The following is a 14598-nucleotide window of genomic DNA, read 5'->3' as shown; positions in this document are numbered from 1 at the left end:
GGCACTTGCTGTTCCACGCTGATGCTTGTGAGACCCCTCCGTGTTAATATATGCAGCTGTAGGTCTTCCTTTTTCACTGTTAGGTATTATTTCATTGGTTAATATGCCAGTGTATCTATCCAAACTGTCGATGGATAATTTGGGTCGTTTTTCATTTTATGCTGAGATGAGCAGCACAGCTGGAAGCATCTTTTTATGTGTCTCCTGGTGCACACACGTTAGACTCGCTAGGAGGGTGCATTGTTGCTTCATAACCAATTAGCACAAGCTCACTGGCTTAAAACAACATTTGTTATCTCTGGCTTTCTGTGATTAGGACTTCTGGAGCAGCTTAGCCAAGAGTTCTGGCTCAGAGACTCTTATGAATATGCTGGCTGCAGACATCTGAAGGCCTGCGGGGAGGGCTCACTCACCTGGCCACGCGGGAAGCTTCATCCTTGCCATGCAAGCCTGTTCATAGGTGACTCAGCAGCTGGTTCTCCCAGTGCAGTGACCCCGGCTGATGCCGCACGTCTCCTGTTACTGCTGACTCTCTCTTGTGCTGTCTTCTCTCTCCATCCGCCCAGTTACCTTTGACTGTGTGCTGGACATTACATTTAAAACTTATCTGTGGAAATAATTTGAGGCCTAGGATGATACTGTCTTTTGCCCAAGTGGATTTTGTATGCTGTGCCATCCGTGGTTGTGATCACCTTAACAGAGCTTTAGAGTGAGAGAATGTGGGCCGCCCGGATGGCTTGCTGCCAGAATGTTCCCTCCTCCTGACGTGTAGCTCATGTGCCCACTCACAGGAGGGGTAGTTCACAGGGAGGCCGTTGTTGGTGGGCCCGGAACAAGCGCTCCGGTCCGCTGGCCACAAAAGGCTGTCAAATCATGATCAGCCTCTCAGCTACCTGTTCCCGACTGGCACTAACCCCTGGGCCCAAGTGGCCCCAGATAGTGGGCTCATAGCTTTGGACTTCCTGTCTTTCCCGAGTGCTAGCATGGTAGTTCCTCCTATCTTGCTGAATGTCTTATGTTTCACACAGAGGTTTTTTTATTGTGTCCATTTTATTTTTGTGGAAGGCTAGCTCAGGAGTGGAAGCTCTTGCTCCCTTTTTCTTCACACTTATTTCTGTTTGCTGTAAAACTCTGGGGAGTCTTATATCCCAACTCAGAGGTTGCTGAGGAGAAATCTGCGGTCATCATTCCCTTCTTTGAAATCAAAGTAACATTTGATCTTTTTGGCCATTTAAGATCTCTTCCCTTTGACGTCAGTGCACTGTGGTTTACATTCTGTGTCCAAGGGCAGACTTACTGGATTCTTTTGAGACCCTGGTGTGGTGACTGCCATTGGTTTTGCGACATTCTCAGCCATTCTGTCTTCAGGTGTATTTTCTGTCCTCTTTCTGGATCTGAGTGGGTTGGCCTCGCTCATTGACTCTTACTGCAAGAGTCCTCCTCTTTCCCACGTATTTCTTGCTCTCTTGCTTGTCTTACCTTTGTGCTGTATTCGAGGTACTTCCTTCACACAGATCTAATAGCTACTTTTTCTATCATGCCAACACATGTGCATTGTGCTGTCAAACCGAGTCATTGAGTTTTAACTTGAAGTATTTAGTTATCCATTTCTAAAAAAAAAAAGTCTATCTGGCTCTTTTTCAGATCTGCCATTTTTTCAAGTTTCTTGGTTCTGCATGTATTTCCAAGTTTGCCTTTTATGGAAATATGGCCCTTCTAAGGTCTGTATCTATAATGCCAGTATTTGAAGCTTGTCTCTGCTTACTGTTACTTTGGCTGGTTTTCTCTCAGGGCCCTTTATATTCTTGCTGGTTTCCTTATTTTTTGATTGTGAACCACTCCTTTTCTATATGGGACTCTATTTGAGGAAGTGCTTTGAGCGCTGGGATCAAGGTGAGATTCTCCACCGAGAATTTCCATTTTTGTCTTCCAAATGCCAGGAATACTCCCTATTCAAAGCTACTCCGAATTAAAATAGTAGCTTGAGTTTTTTTGGAACCACCCAGGTAGTGCGATTTTATGAGCAAGCTTGCTTGTGATCCACATTTTTAATGCTTTTTTGCAAAGATGGAAATTTACTATCCTGCTGTTTGTGAAGAAAAATCCCACCTCACAGACATCACAGTTGCTAAGAGGTAGAGTTTGGATTCGTGCTGTGACTTTTCAAGTTTAAATTCATTACTGTGGTAATCCTGTTACGGACGAGAAGTCATTGACAAGAATATTTTCCTTTGTAGCTATTTGGTTTTGTGATGATTTTCTCAGGGTTAACTACTGCATGCTGTAAACTGAGTGTCTGTGTCTCCAAAATCCGTATGTTGACACCTAACCCCCCGTGTAATGGTGTTAGGTGGTGGCGCCTTGGGTTGGTGATCAGGACTTGAGGTTGGTTCCCTCATGAGTGGGACCAGTGCCCTTACAGGAGAGACCACGGAGAGCTCGCTGGCCTTTCCACTACATGAGGACACAGCAAGGAGATGCTGGCTATGCGTCAGGAACAGGGCCCTTAGCGACTCTGAATCTGTCAGCATCTTGATCCTGGACCTCCAGCCTCCACGACTGTGACAAACCAATGTTTCTGACCAGAATCCAGTCTTCAGTGCTGCTTCACTACAACAAAAGAATATGTTTCTACAGAAATTGACTTCAAAGTTCTTTTCAGTAGATGTGTGATGAAAATTATTATTTTTTTCAAACGTTTTCTTTCAAAGTCAGCATATATTTTATATGTGAGCAGATGAGAAGGACACTTGTCATGCCTGGAACACACAGTAGGGGCTTCTCCACCCGCTCTCCCGAGTGTCAGTGGCATTGTCTTACTGACCCGGGCAGACCTCTCCTTTTGTAGGGAGATTTAGTTAAAATGTTTGGATCTGTGGTAGAAACATGGAGAAAGACTTTGAGGTGTGTCCCTTCTCAGATGTCCTAATGTTACTTTCGATAAGGAAGGAAATGGGACCTGCCCCCTGGGCAGGGAGGGGCCGGGACCCTGATGTGGTCCCCAGTGGGACTGCTTTTCGTTCCCCAAGCACCTTCACTACCGTGAATGAGATGGTGATATTCACACGGGAAGTTCACCAGGGAGAGACATTTGGATTTCATTTTCTCACTACTTTTTAGACCAGTGAAGTATGAAATTAGAATGCAGACTTTGGTGAATAAAGCTCTGAAAAATGTTTTGGTTCGATTTCCGCTGGTATCTGCAAGCGAGCATTTGTTGGAATGTATATTCTGCAATTACAATGAGCAGTTAAAATTAATTTCCATCAGCAAATAATCTAATTGTGGCGCCAGCAAATGAAGTGAAACCTGATGATATATTAACCATCCTGTGGCTCTTCCCCTAACAGTCGCTGAGGAATGGAACATTGAAAAGACAAACACCCTGAGATCTAGGCAACAGCCAATCATTATTCAGATATTTCCTGCATTTTCTGGAATAAATTAATTGGAAATGAAGAGCATAATTTTTTCTCTATACAACAAAATATTATAAGCTAATAATTTCTTTTCGAAAAAAAAGTCTTCTAAAGCCTAGCATTAATGATTTCTTTTGTGGAGAAAGCCATGTTCACTGCAAAATGTTAAATCAGGGCACTGTGTGTGTGTGTGTGTGTGTGTGTTTGGGGGAGACCCCAAAGAATTTGAATTATAGTAGGGTTTTTGTTATTCACCTTGTGAGTTGTTGAGATGAAAGTGAAAGTGCTGTTTAAATCAAACTATCATAGTTTGTCTACACCTCAACCTTTGCTTCTAATCTCCTCACCACCCATTTGAACCCTGAGGATAGGGGATCACAAGGAAAGGAGGAACATGTGTGGAGAGGCAGCTGGGCTGGAGAAAGAGGAATGTGGGCTCAGGGCGGGAAGACCTGGGTTGAACTGAATCCTGGCTTTTCCTACCTGAGTTGCATTTAGCAAATTAAATAACCTCGCTGAGACTCAGTTTCCTCATCATGAAAATGGGATTAATGAATACCTACTACCATGTGGCGCTGGGAGAATTAAATGAACACAGTATGTTCTGATGCCTGGCTTGCTTCAAATGGTGGGCTGCTGCTTCTCCTTCCCCCGGGAAGCAGTGAGGACAGAAGGTGAAGACTAAGATCCTGTCTGTGTTTCAAATACCCGCTCCCTCCACCCCCTAAGAAATCTCAGCTCAACTGAGAAATCGCTCCACACCTGGTTTAAAGACTCCAGTTCACTAGATCGCTGAGGAATTCCTCCTTCCCTCTTTCTGTTCTATTTATAAGATTTTTGGAATGCAACATTGAAACAATAAATGGCACTTGCTGTTTTTGTAAGATCTTTTTATGCCTTGAGTTTTCTGTATTTATTTTCACTCTTTGTCTCCATTTAAGTATAAGTGGCCTCATTTGGGGGATTAATGTTCATAATCAAATATGAAATTTGGGGATTTAAAACTAGATGACTAGAAGAAGAGTTCATCTCAGGGCCTCAGCCGAGGTGGGAAATTGCAGATTTGCAGCCATGTCTTGTTTGTTCACACAGTTTTCAAAGGTTTAAACTGGCTGCAACATTTTATAATGGGAGTTCACGTAATAAATTTTGGTTTATTTTGGGAAAAAATAGAGGATTTGATTGTTCAAAAGGACTGCATTTCCACATGGAAACGGTGCCCCCAGCTGGGAAGCACTGCTGTCTTGGCTGGGAAGCCCCGCCCACTAGCCGCAGTCCCCACCACTCCCTAACGCCCTGCTGCCGTGGCCTCCTTGGCTTGCCTGGCTCTTTAGGTTTCCGAGCTTGTGCCTCTGCCTCTATATTGAATACTTTAAAAAATTTATTTTTTCTTCTAGCTACCAATTCTTAGCCAATCCTTCTCAATATTGCTAAAACCATCAAAAACAACAACAATCTCACATACGTATATATTTTAAATCAGGAAGTTGTCTTAACAGATATAAAGTTTAAGGTATTATTATCATTTAAAAATTTCTTTTCTGTTTTTTGAGGCATATGAAAGGCTCTCCAAAAATCCCCAAGGGTAAAAAATTGTATTAGGGGGACTCATACACATTTTATTCCTGTGGCTCTTTCTAGTGTTCAGGTTTGGCAGAATAGAAGCAGTGATGAAATTCTGTGCGGCAGGAAGGGAAGATGGAGGTGACGGGGAGCTGGACCAGGAGTCTGGGACGCTGCTGTGCTTTGGTGTTGGTGTGGGACCCCGGGTGAGCTCACAGTTCTGGGCGTGAGTGACCTGGTGAAAAGGGGAATTGAATTAGATGAGCTCCGTAGTCCCTGTTTGATTAATAATGACGTCTGAGGGAAAGCACTGCCATCTAAGAGACGTCTTCCCTGGATGATGCCAGCGGTGCCAGTGTGGAAACCACCCTACAGCCACGTTGCTGTTACTCATCAAAGTAGATCTGAGCATTTACGGTGCTCTTGATTTTAGCTCTAACTTGCTGCAGAGTCGTATATTGTAATGCTGGTCCTAAAAAGGATCAGTTTGTGTTTCTTTTTTTTAACTTTTATTGATTTTAAGTGTGTTTTTCCAGGTCCCGTCAGCTCCAAGTCAAGTAGTTGTTTCAGTCCAGTTGTGGAGGGCGCAGCTCACAGTGGCCCATGGGGGATCGAACAGGCAACCTTGTTGTTAAGAGCACCGCGCTCTAACCAGCTGAGCTAACCGGCCGCCCCTGAGGATGAAAATTTTTACCTAAATATTTACCTTCTAACTAGGTTTTTCTTTCTCTTTTTTTTTGCAGTTATATTCATATAGTTCCCAGAAAACCTGAAAAGATGAGAAAGTTGAAGGAAGTAAGTGTTCACTGCTCATAACTAAGGATGAGGACGGGATAAATTGGATGATTTGGTAAAAATGTAAATGTCAGTTTTCAATAATTGAAGTTTTACAAAAACAGCACTTCTTCAGGAATGCCTACAGAGGCACGTTGCTCTTGGTGCCGGAACTCGCCTTTGCAGCTTGTCACGCTTGTGAGAGCGCCGAGGGGCGTCAGTGAGAACGTTCCAGGACCACAGTTAGGGAGACGTCACCTTTGAGACGCACTGTGCAGTTATTCATGAAAATGTTTTGCTTTTCTTTCGTTTTGGGGGATTTGAAAAGATGGGTGTCAGGAAAAGTTATTTTAAGTTACACGAAGTTGAAGCTAATTATCGTGCTAATTTAAAATTTGCCCTGTGTTCTGAACGTCTTTGTACTGGGTAGACATTTGAAAGGTCTGCCAGATGGAAGGTTCCATTTCTCTGTTCACATCACTTGATTCTTAGCAAACAACAACAACAACCTCCCCAAACAAAAACCTTTAAGATACAAGTTAAAAGAGACCCACCTTTTTTTTTAATGAGCAACAAAAATTGCAGTTTTAAATCAGTTAGCCTGTTGACATTTAGAATATAACATGCTTTTTACTTTAAAAAAAAAGGACTTGTATTTTGAGGAGCATTTCAAAGGTGAGATGTTGTTAGAGTACCTACTTCCTAAGTCATGGTTTTGCTGTTGCTAAGTTTTCTCCTCTGTGAAATGGAGACGAGGCTCTCGACCTTCAAAAACTGCTGTGGGGATTAAGTGATGAGACACACAGAAGGTCCCAGCACTAGGTAACGCTGGTGCTCTTCCCCCACATCTCAAAGCAGCGGGACTTCTCCATGTCTTTGAAGCAACACCCAGTGTCCCCGTAAAGGACATCCTAGCAGCTCCAGCACTGATCCCACATGGCGCGCAGCCGGCAGACGCATTTAGCTGCTTGTGCGAGTCAGCATGTGGGATGAATCAAGTACAATTTATTACTCACTCACTCACTTATATTGGAACTTGCTGGGGGCAAGACTGAAAGTTTGCAACCAGAAAGGAATTCTGGCAGCCCCTGAATTTCAGGGCTACCCTAAAGAGAGTGGAAATGGTGTGCGGTTATTCCTGATGCCTGGATACCTGCTTTCCCTGGCGGTGAGGGTGGAGGGGGGCGGCTCTGAGAGTGGGGAGCCCCACAATTCTGAAAAGGAGCCCTGGAGAGCTGTTCTTCAAGTTTGAGTCTATGTTTACCCTTTGTACAATTCAGTGATTTAGCAACTAAGAAATGATCACAGGTAATAGTTAACATTTTAGCACAGGAAGGGAGCTCCCGGGCATCTCACCACATGAGTAGGCGACCAGCCTGAGATGAACAAGCATCCCAGACCTTCAGCACACACATGAGACGTATCCTCTTACAGTCGGCACTGGATCGCCGTGCGCTCACTGGTCAGACTACGGCGGCCTGAAAGAGTTTTGTAACTTTTCTTTTGGAATTTATATTTCTTTCCTTTAAAAATCTAATTATAAAAGTAGTTCTTGTTGGGAAAAATGTCAGAAACGCTTTGCAGGAAAGCTCAGTGAAGAAAATGAACACCACCCACCATCCAACCCCCCCCAGAGATCACTCTGCGTTTTGCCACGTCCGTTTCCAGTAGTTGCTCTCTGCACAAGTAGGAAATATACAGAAACACACATATATACACATACTCATGCACCTATATGTGTGTATTTGCAGAAATGTAATCCATCAACACATAGTATTTTCTTATCTGCTTTTCAGCAGCTATGTATTATGACAGTTTAATATAGTCAGTGATTTTCTGCAGCATGATTTTTTTTTTTTAAAGATTTTATTGGGGAAGCGAAACAGGACTTTATTGGGGAACAGTGTGTACTTCTGGAACTTTTTCCAAGTCAAGTTGTTGTCCTTTCAGTCTTAATTGTGGAGGGCGCAGCTCAGCTCCAGGTCCCATTGCTGTTGTTAGTTGCAGGGGGCGCAGCCCACCATCCCCTGCTGGAATCGAACCGGCAACCTTGTGGTTGAGAGGACGCGCTCCAACCCACTGAACCATCTGTCCACCTGGGAGCTCAGCAGCAGCTCATTGACTTCACTCCAGTTGTGGAGGGCGCAGCTCACTGGCCCATGTGGGAATCGAACCGGCAGCCCTGTTGCGCAGAACTCACACTCCAACCAACTGAGCCACCCGTCTGCCCTGCAACATGATTTTTAATGGCTGCAAAACGTTCCATCATGTGATCCGATCATAACCCATTCGTTATCAGCAGTCCTTTATGTCACTCTGCCTTTTCGTTGTTGTAAACCGTGTATAATGGACCCTCCAGAGACATATCTGTTCACAGTCCTGTTTATAGAGAAGTGACATTACATGCACATTCTTAACCGCTTTAATACTTGTTTCCAGAAAGTTTCTAAAAACGTCCATTGCTTCCAGTGGTGTATGAGGATGCCCACACTTCCCCTGGTGTTTTGGGGTCGCGTAGTGTGTGTGGCCGGGACGTGCTCGATGTTGACGACCCCTCTCGCTTGGTGGGAGAGGTCACACCCTGAAAATGGGCTGTGATTATTGCTGTTTGGTGTGTAAATTCTTCTCCTGGTGGGAGCAAAGCATTTGCCTAGATGTGTGTCTGTGGAGCAGCCAATACTGAAAAAGTTGGGGCCACCACCGAGCTGCTAACTGATGGCACCTAATACCTTGGAATTTTGGCTGACACTTCCCACACACTTTCTAAAGTGTCAGACATAACATGTAGGATGTACTTAAGACACCAGACAGGTCCACCCACCGTCACCTTTGAAACCTTACGTAAGAAGGACTATAAGTTAGTAAGTTTAAGGAATGAAGTTTTAAGAGCAGAGAATGCTCTGGCACTTCCCCTCCTCCTTATGGGTGATTCACATCCCTTCAAATCGAGTATGGGGTTCCAGAGAACCTCTCAGAAAGCGGGGGTGGCTACAGGAGAGAAGAGGGGCAGCTCCTTGCTGAAGGAGCATAAAAGTGTGCTTGGGAGGACCTGGCCTGTGTGGGAGGGGTTTGGCTTTGCAGGTGAGTGCAGAGGTCGGATCCACTTCTCTGTCCCCGAAAGCACCTGAAAGATGAGGCCTGTGAGCTACCTGTGAGGACAGCGTGGGGGGCAGCAGTGTGCCAGCTGCATGTCCACCACGGAATGTAGGGAGGGGTTTGGGGGTGGGGGTGGGGCAGGAGTCCACTGCGGGTTCATCGTCTACATTTCAGGCAGTGCAGTGTGGGGGTCCCTAAGGAGGTTCTCAGAAGAGCCCATGGAAGCCATATGTGGACACCTGCCAGGGAGGTCAGATCATGTAGGCACTGCCTTTCTTACACCCTCCAGCCCAGCCCTGGACAAGCTGGGAGGAGGAAGAGGCTGAAGGCAGTGACATAATTTCAAACATGCATCCTGCCCACTGCAGCTGCACCAGGCTTGGGCTGAGGGGAGAAGCTCTGCACGGATGTCAGACTGAGACTCAGATGGGACCAGGCAGGACTTTTTCTGTGTTTGAGACAATCATGTGGTTTTTCAGTTTTACTTTGTTAATATTATGATTTACACTGATTGATTTTTAATGTTAAGCCAACCTTGCATTCTTGGGATAAATCCCTCTTGGCCACAAAGTATTATTCTTTTCATTTATGGTTGTATTTTATCTGCTAAAATTTTGTTTGGAGATTTTGTATCTATATTCATGGAGAGATGTGTGTGTGTTTTTTTTTCCTTTTCCTTTGTGATATCTTTCTCTGGTTTTGCTCTCGTTTCTCCCCTAAAAGTTTGGTAGAATTTCCTCGGGATGCCATGTAGGCCTGCAGTTGTCTTTGTGAGAAGGTTTTTAACTACAAATCCCACTACTTTCATATATCTAGGGCTCTTCAGGTTGTCTGTTTCTTCTCGAGTGAACTTTGAGTAGTTTGTGTCTTTTTATTTGCCCATTTCATTGAAGTTGTTGAATTTATTGGCATGAAATTGTTTATAACATTCTCTTGTCCTATTAAATCTGTGGAATCTGAAGGGATATGACCTCTCTCATTCCTGATGTTGGTCATTTGTGTTTTCTATTTTTCCTGATCAGTCTGACTACAGGTTTATCAAGTTCATTGATCTTCTCAAAGAACCAACTTGTTTTTATTGGTTTTCTCTCTTTCTTGTTCTGTTTTCTGTTTCACTGATCCTGCTCTAAACCTTGTTCTTTCTGTTGTGTAGGAGTTACGCTTCAGTTGAGGGGTGTCTCTTCTCCCCACCCTCACTTTCCTCCCCTTCTCTTTAGAATATCCTTTCCTCCATGTTCCCTGTATGCCCCTCCCGCCCGGGGCTCAGGCCATGGACGACTGGTGTTCACAGGAGAAGGCTAACTTCATTTTTCTGCCATGTGAGGTATTTGCGTTTCTGTCAGGGACATTTTGGAGATGGCATCTTGGTCCAAAGAGCAACCAGTGGTGGACATTTAAGTTTTGGTGTCAGACTGCTGATGGAGATGCTTTTGGAGTGGCTGGCTCGGCACAGCCAGTCCTGCTGTGCCTGTGGCCTGATCGTTTCCCTTCTCCCTACCTCTGCACCTACTTCACGCGTCGACCTTGCTTCCTTTCCCTAGGCTCGTCACAGGAGCTGACTCAGTGAGTCTCCCCCCACACCCTCACTGTTCCCTGTTGACTACAGTTCAGCCACATGGGCAGATAGATCCGCTAACTTTGGCAAAATGCAGCCCATGCCATCTCGTGTAGTCTTGTTTTCCTCAGCTCCTTACCCCGCAGCCTTCCTCTTTCTTCCTTCTCAGTTGTTTTCTTCGTACTGACCATCATTAGAGACTATTCAGCGAATAGATGACTAACAGCAAGCCAGGAGCAGTGGGAGCCTCGTCTGCTCCTGTTTTATTTTTACAAATGGAGTAGCTGAAGGCTGTCCCCTGAATGTCGAGCTCACTGCAAGAACACCTGGCGGTGGATGACTTGCTTTGCATATGTGTCTTCACCTTTGGAGAAAGGCGAGGTTGCTGAGGAGGTGATGAGGTGACGGGGAGTGGAGAGGGAGAAGGAGGAAACCGAGTTCCAGGAGCAGCTCAGCGTAAGTCAGAATAGTTTGGAGAAGATCAGGCATCTTTCAACATAAAGACATAAATCACTGGAAAACAGGATTTGTAATAAAGTTCGCAGTGTACCGCTGTTCTGGAGGAGGAGTTAGGAGGCAGCTGCCCTGTCCGGGGCCCCGGGCTCTTGGCTCTCGCCCCTTTGGCGCGACCTTGCTGACCTCAGGCGAGTCACTGCCCTCCGGCCACCAGCCTTCCCACCAGGAGCTTGGCGATGCCGGCCTGGGCCACCCAGCCCTCCGCTCCCCCAGCCCCGGCAGCTCCCACTCACAGCTCAGGTGAGGTCTCACAGGGCACAAAGGGGACCCGAGCAGGGACATTTCAGCCAGTGGCAGCTCAGCTAGGAACCTTCATGAGGGCCAGCAAGCATGTGCCCTGCTCCCTTTCCGGCTTTCCAGAGGGGGCGCAACCCTGACTTTTAGAATCATGATCGAACTTTACAAAGTACACGACATCAGCTACGTCAATCATAAAACTAGTCAGGGGCAGCCGGATGGCTCCGTTGGTTAGAGCGTGAGCTCTCAACAACAAGGTCACCAGTTCAATCCCCACATGGGAAGGTGGGCTGCACCCCCTGCAACTAAAGATTGAAAACGGCGACTGGACTTGGAGCTGAGCTGCGCCCTCCACAACTAGATTGAAGGACAACGACTTGGAGCTGATGGGCCCTGGAGAAACACACTGTCCCCCATATTCCCCAATTAAAAAAAAAAACCCCAAAACCCTAGTCATGGTGCTTTTGTCATGTAAAAATTTCCAAAAGCTGGAAAATAGCCGCCCAACCATGTTATAGACACGCTTGCCTATTCTTTCCCTTGGGAGCCCACGTGGCAGCGTAAAACCAGGGCAGGCTGAGGAAGGCGTAGAGGGTTTGCTCCGTTTCTATGGTCACAGTGCAGGGGGACAAAGGCGGTTGTGGCCAGCCTGCCCCTTTCTCATTCCTACATCCCTCCAGAATGGCTGACCACTAAGACTCTGGCACTCCTGGGAAAGTCAGGTGAGCTCTTAAGTTGCTTCAGGCAGTTTGCGAGACTCTGGACAATGTGCCATCGCTTTTTGTGTTACTCGTTTTGAAAGCAAACCTCTTGAGGGATGTGTGACTTTTCTCTCCATCGCCTGCACGAAGACACAGAGGCTTAGGTCAAGAAACACAAGTTGGCCAAGGGTACCAGCTAGAAAGTGACACAGCCAGTACTGGAATCACGGATGACTCCAAACACACACTCCAAATTGCTACATTGGCATAGGTTCAAATCCCCATTATTCCAGAAACGACAATAACACAGTTTTTGATGGCTTATCATGTTAAGGCACTTAATAACTGTGAGTTCTTGGGATGATCATATAACCTCTGTGATTGTTACCCGGACATTTTCCCTGGTCATGTGAGGATTAAGTATGGATGCATATAAAGGTGTGGACGCAGGGCCTGGCGCGTAGTAGGCGTGATAAACCAAGGCTGCTAGTTGGGGACATGCAGCTGTGGTGAGCTCTGGTGCCTCCCATCATGGTACATCTGTTTTAATTACCTCGGGCGGTTGGTTAAAGAGCTCTGAACCCCACTGAGTCCTTCAGTCTCTCAGGCCAGATGAGTGACACAAGTTTTTGAAACTGTCACCAGGGTCAGACAGTCGTGGAAAACTACATTTGCTTGACATTTCTTAGGAGATTATTGTGTGGCGTACAGGGAAAAAGAATCCAGAGTCATGCATTTAATTGCTGGAGTCATTTAATTAGGCAAGTGGCATCAGGGTTAATGAATCGGTGCCATAACATGAACAATTAGCTTGTTTCCATGATTTTGTGCAATCAAGCAGCACGTGGTTTCTCAGCGTAGCTGTACCTTAATAGAATCGTGCCGAGGGTACTTTCTGTTGTTTTGTTTTCAAACTCGGTGTGTAGATTCATGCTCATTGCTGATATTTGTGGTGTTGCTTTTCACTGTTGTACGTAGTATGAGAGTAGGATAACAGTGGACGTAGGAGTGTGTTACACAGTTGGCCCTGTCAGCTGTGGTGCCCTTGCACGCTGCTCCTTCCCACGTGGACCTTTCCTCCCCTCGATGCACAGCTTCCACCCCACGTCCCGTGTGGCCCTGGCTGGATGCATCTGTCCCTGAACCCCTCCTGGGTCTCCCCATGTCTTCTGTGAGCGAGGCCCCCACCTTTACTTAGGTTTGGGGGGTGGTGCATATAGTTCATGTGTAACAAGTGTTTGTGTGAACTGAATCCTGAAGCTTACTTCTCCTTTTTTCAGATCAAACCGGTGGTACACTGTGATATCAGTGTGCCTTCCAGGTGGCAAACGTGTCATCGTCTGTGCCGACACATAAAGTGAGTACTGTATGGAGGGAGAGAAAGCACAGCTTGCAGGGTCCCTCAGATGACACCCAGCCGGACAGACCCCTTCCCTTGCCTCCCTTCTCCTCGCCTCCAGCTTCTCTGTCGGCTAACTCTTCTTCCAGGACCCCTGGGGGTCAGCCTTCCCAGGGCTACCCTTCATTCTCTCTTGAACCTGGATTTTGGCAAAGCAATCCAGCTGCCACGTCATTCAGAACAGGCGTCACGGGGCTGAAAATGGACAATGCAGTCTTAGGCTTTGACTTCCTATTAAGCAAGCAGCTGCTGGATGTTGAAAGGAAATGTAAAAGCAACTTTTCCTCCCATAAGCTCTTACTCCCAAAAGGCTTGTAGGGTCACAGCACGTCAAGTGTTGCTACAGGGCCGAACATGTCGCAGCCTCAGCCGCCAGCTGCCCTGGGAGCCACGAAGGTGCAGGCACAGGGGTCCTAGTTGACTATGTCCACGTGAACCGAGACCGCTTTTGGCCCAGTACTGGGGAAAGAGAACACACTGGACTCCGGCTGTGGGAAGGTCCACGGACTTCCTCTCTCTGTAAATCAGGACTGATGCCCCATTTACACGGGTGGGGTGCTCCCACAAAGCCCCGCCCAGTGCTCGTCACGGAGTAGGACTTCTCCACATGGCGGTTCTTCCCGCCATCCTCCTTATATTGTGATGTTTTCACACTTAGGGGTTAAAGGCCCGGAAGTGGACTGGAGACAGCACCCTCCCTTGTACCAGGCTCTGCTCTGAGGGGAGGAACGTCAGTGAGTCTCCGAGTCGTGGGCTCTCAGTGTCAGAGGGACACTGGCAGGCGCGTCCAGTCCTGGCCTTGGTCAGCCAGTCACCTCTGCCCCTTTCCTGTATGATTGTCCTTCACTCTCATGCTGATCAGCAAAGGGCGGGGAGACCAGGAGGCTGGAAAACCCCTACAAGACCCAACAGAGCCCCAGATTGGGGACCTGAATGACAAAGGGACTGGTTTATTAGCCAAACTGTTCCTCTCAGTATCCTCAAAACATAAGGATCTTTTCTTCAAAATACCTTTCCTTAGGCTTCTACAAGGGGGCCGCTGAAATACATTAGTAAATCTTTTATAGATGCCTTTTATTAATCTGAGAGCTGTTTTGAAATAATGAAATCATGCTATTTCTAAACACCATGGGCATGTCATTCTGAAGAATGTATAGAAATCTTGGACGTCTTTGGCTGATGGGTCTGTGGGTCTTTCCTGGCAAAGACTTGCATCCCGAAAGCCACTTTTTTTTTTTTTTTTTTTTGCATGACCCAAGACGTCAGTGAGTCTCACTTATTTGGATATTTGGACAGACTTTTTTCCTATTGTAAACCATTTACTCTTGCAGCATATGC

General features: G+C 46.3%; 1 protein-coding gene across 1 annotated transcript in view; it reads left to right on the top strand.

The window, feature by feature from the left end:
- The window catches only part of DCDC2C (doublecortin domain containing 2C), a 44345-nt gene that overhangs the window by 1874 nt on the left and 27873 nt on the right, over positions 1-14598 (top strand). The window contains exons 2-3 of the mRNA XM_033124448.1: positions 5726-5777; positions 13142-13218. Of these exons, the coding sequence (XP_032980339.1) occupies positions 5726-5777; positions 13142-13218 (129 nt within the window). The remainder of the gene's footprint in view (positions 1-5725; positions 5778-13141; positions 13219-14598) is intronic.

Source organism: Rhinolophus ferrumequinum, chromosome 13 (genome assembly GCF_004115265.2).
Source record: "Rhinolophus ferrumequinum isolate MPI-CBG mRhiFer1 chromosome 13, mRhiFer1_v1.p, whole genome shotgun sequence".
Taxonomy (NCBI): domain Eukaryota; kingdom Metazoa; phylum Chordata; class Mammalia; order Chiroptera; family Rhinolophidae; genus Rhinolophus; species Rhinolophus ferrumequinum.
Note: the sequence above shows the minus strand (reverse complement) of the source record. Positions and strands in the feature narration are given on the sequence as shown.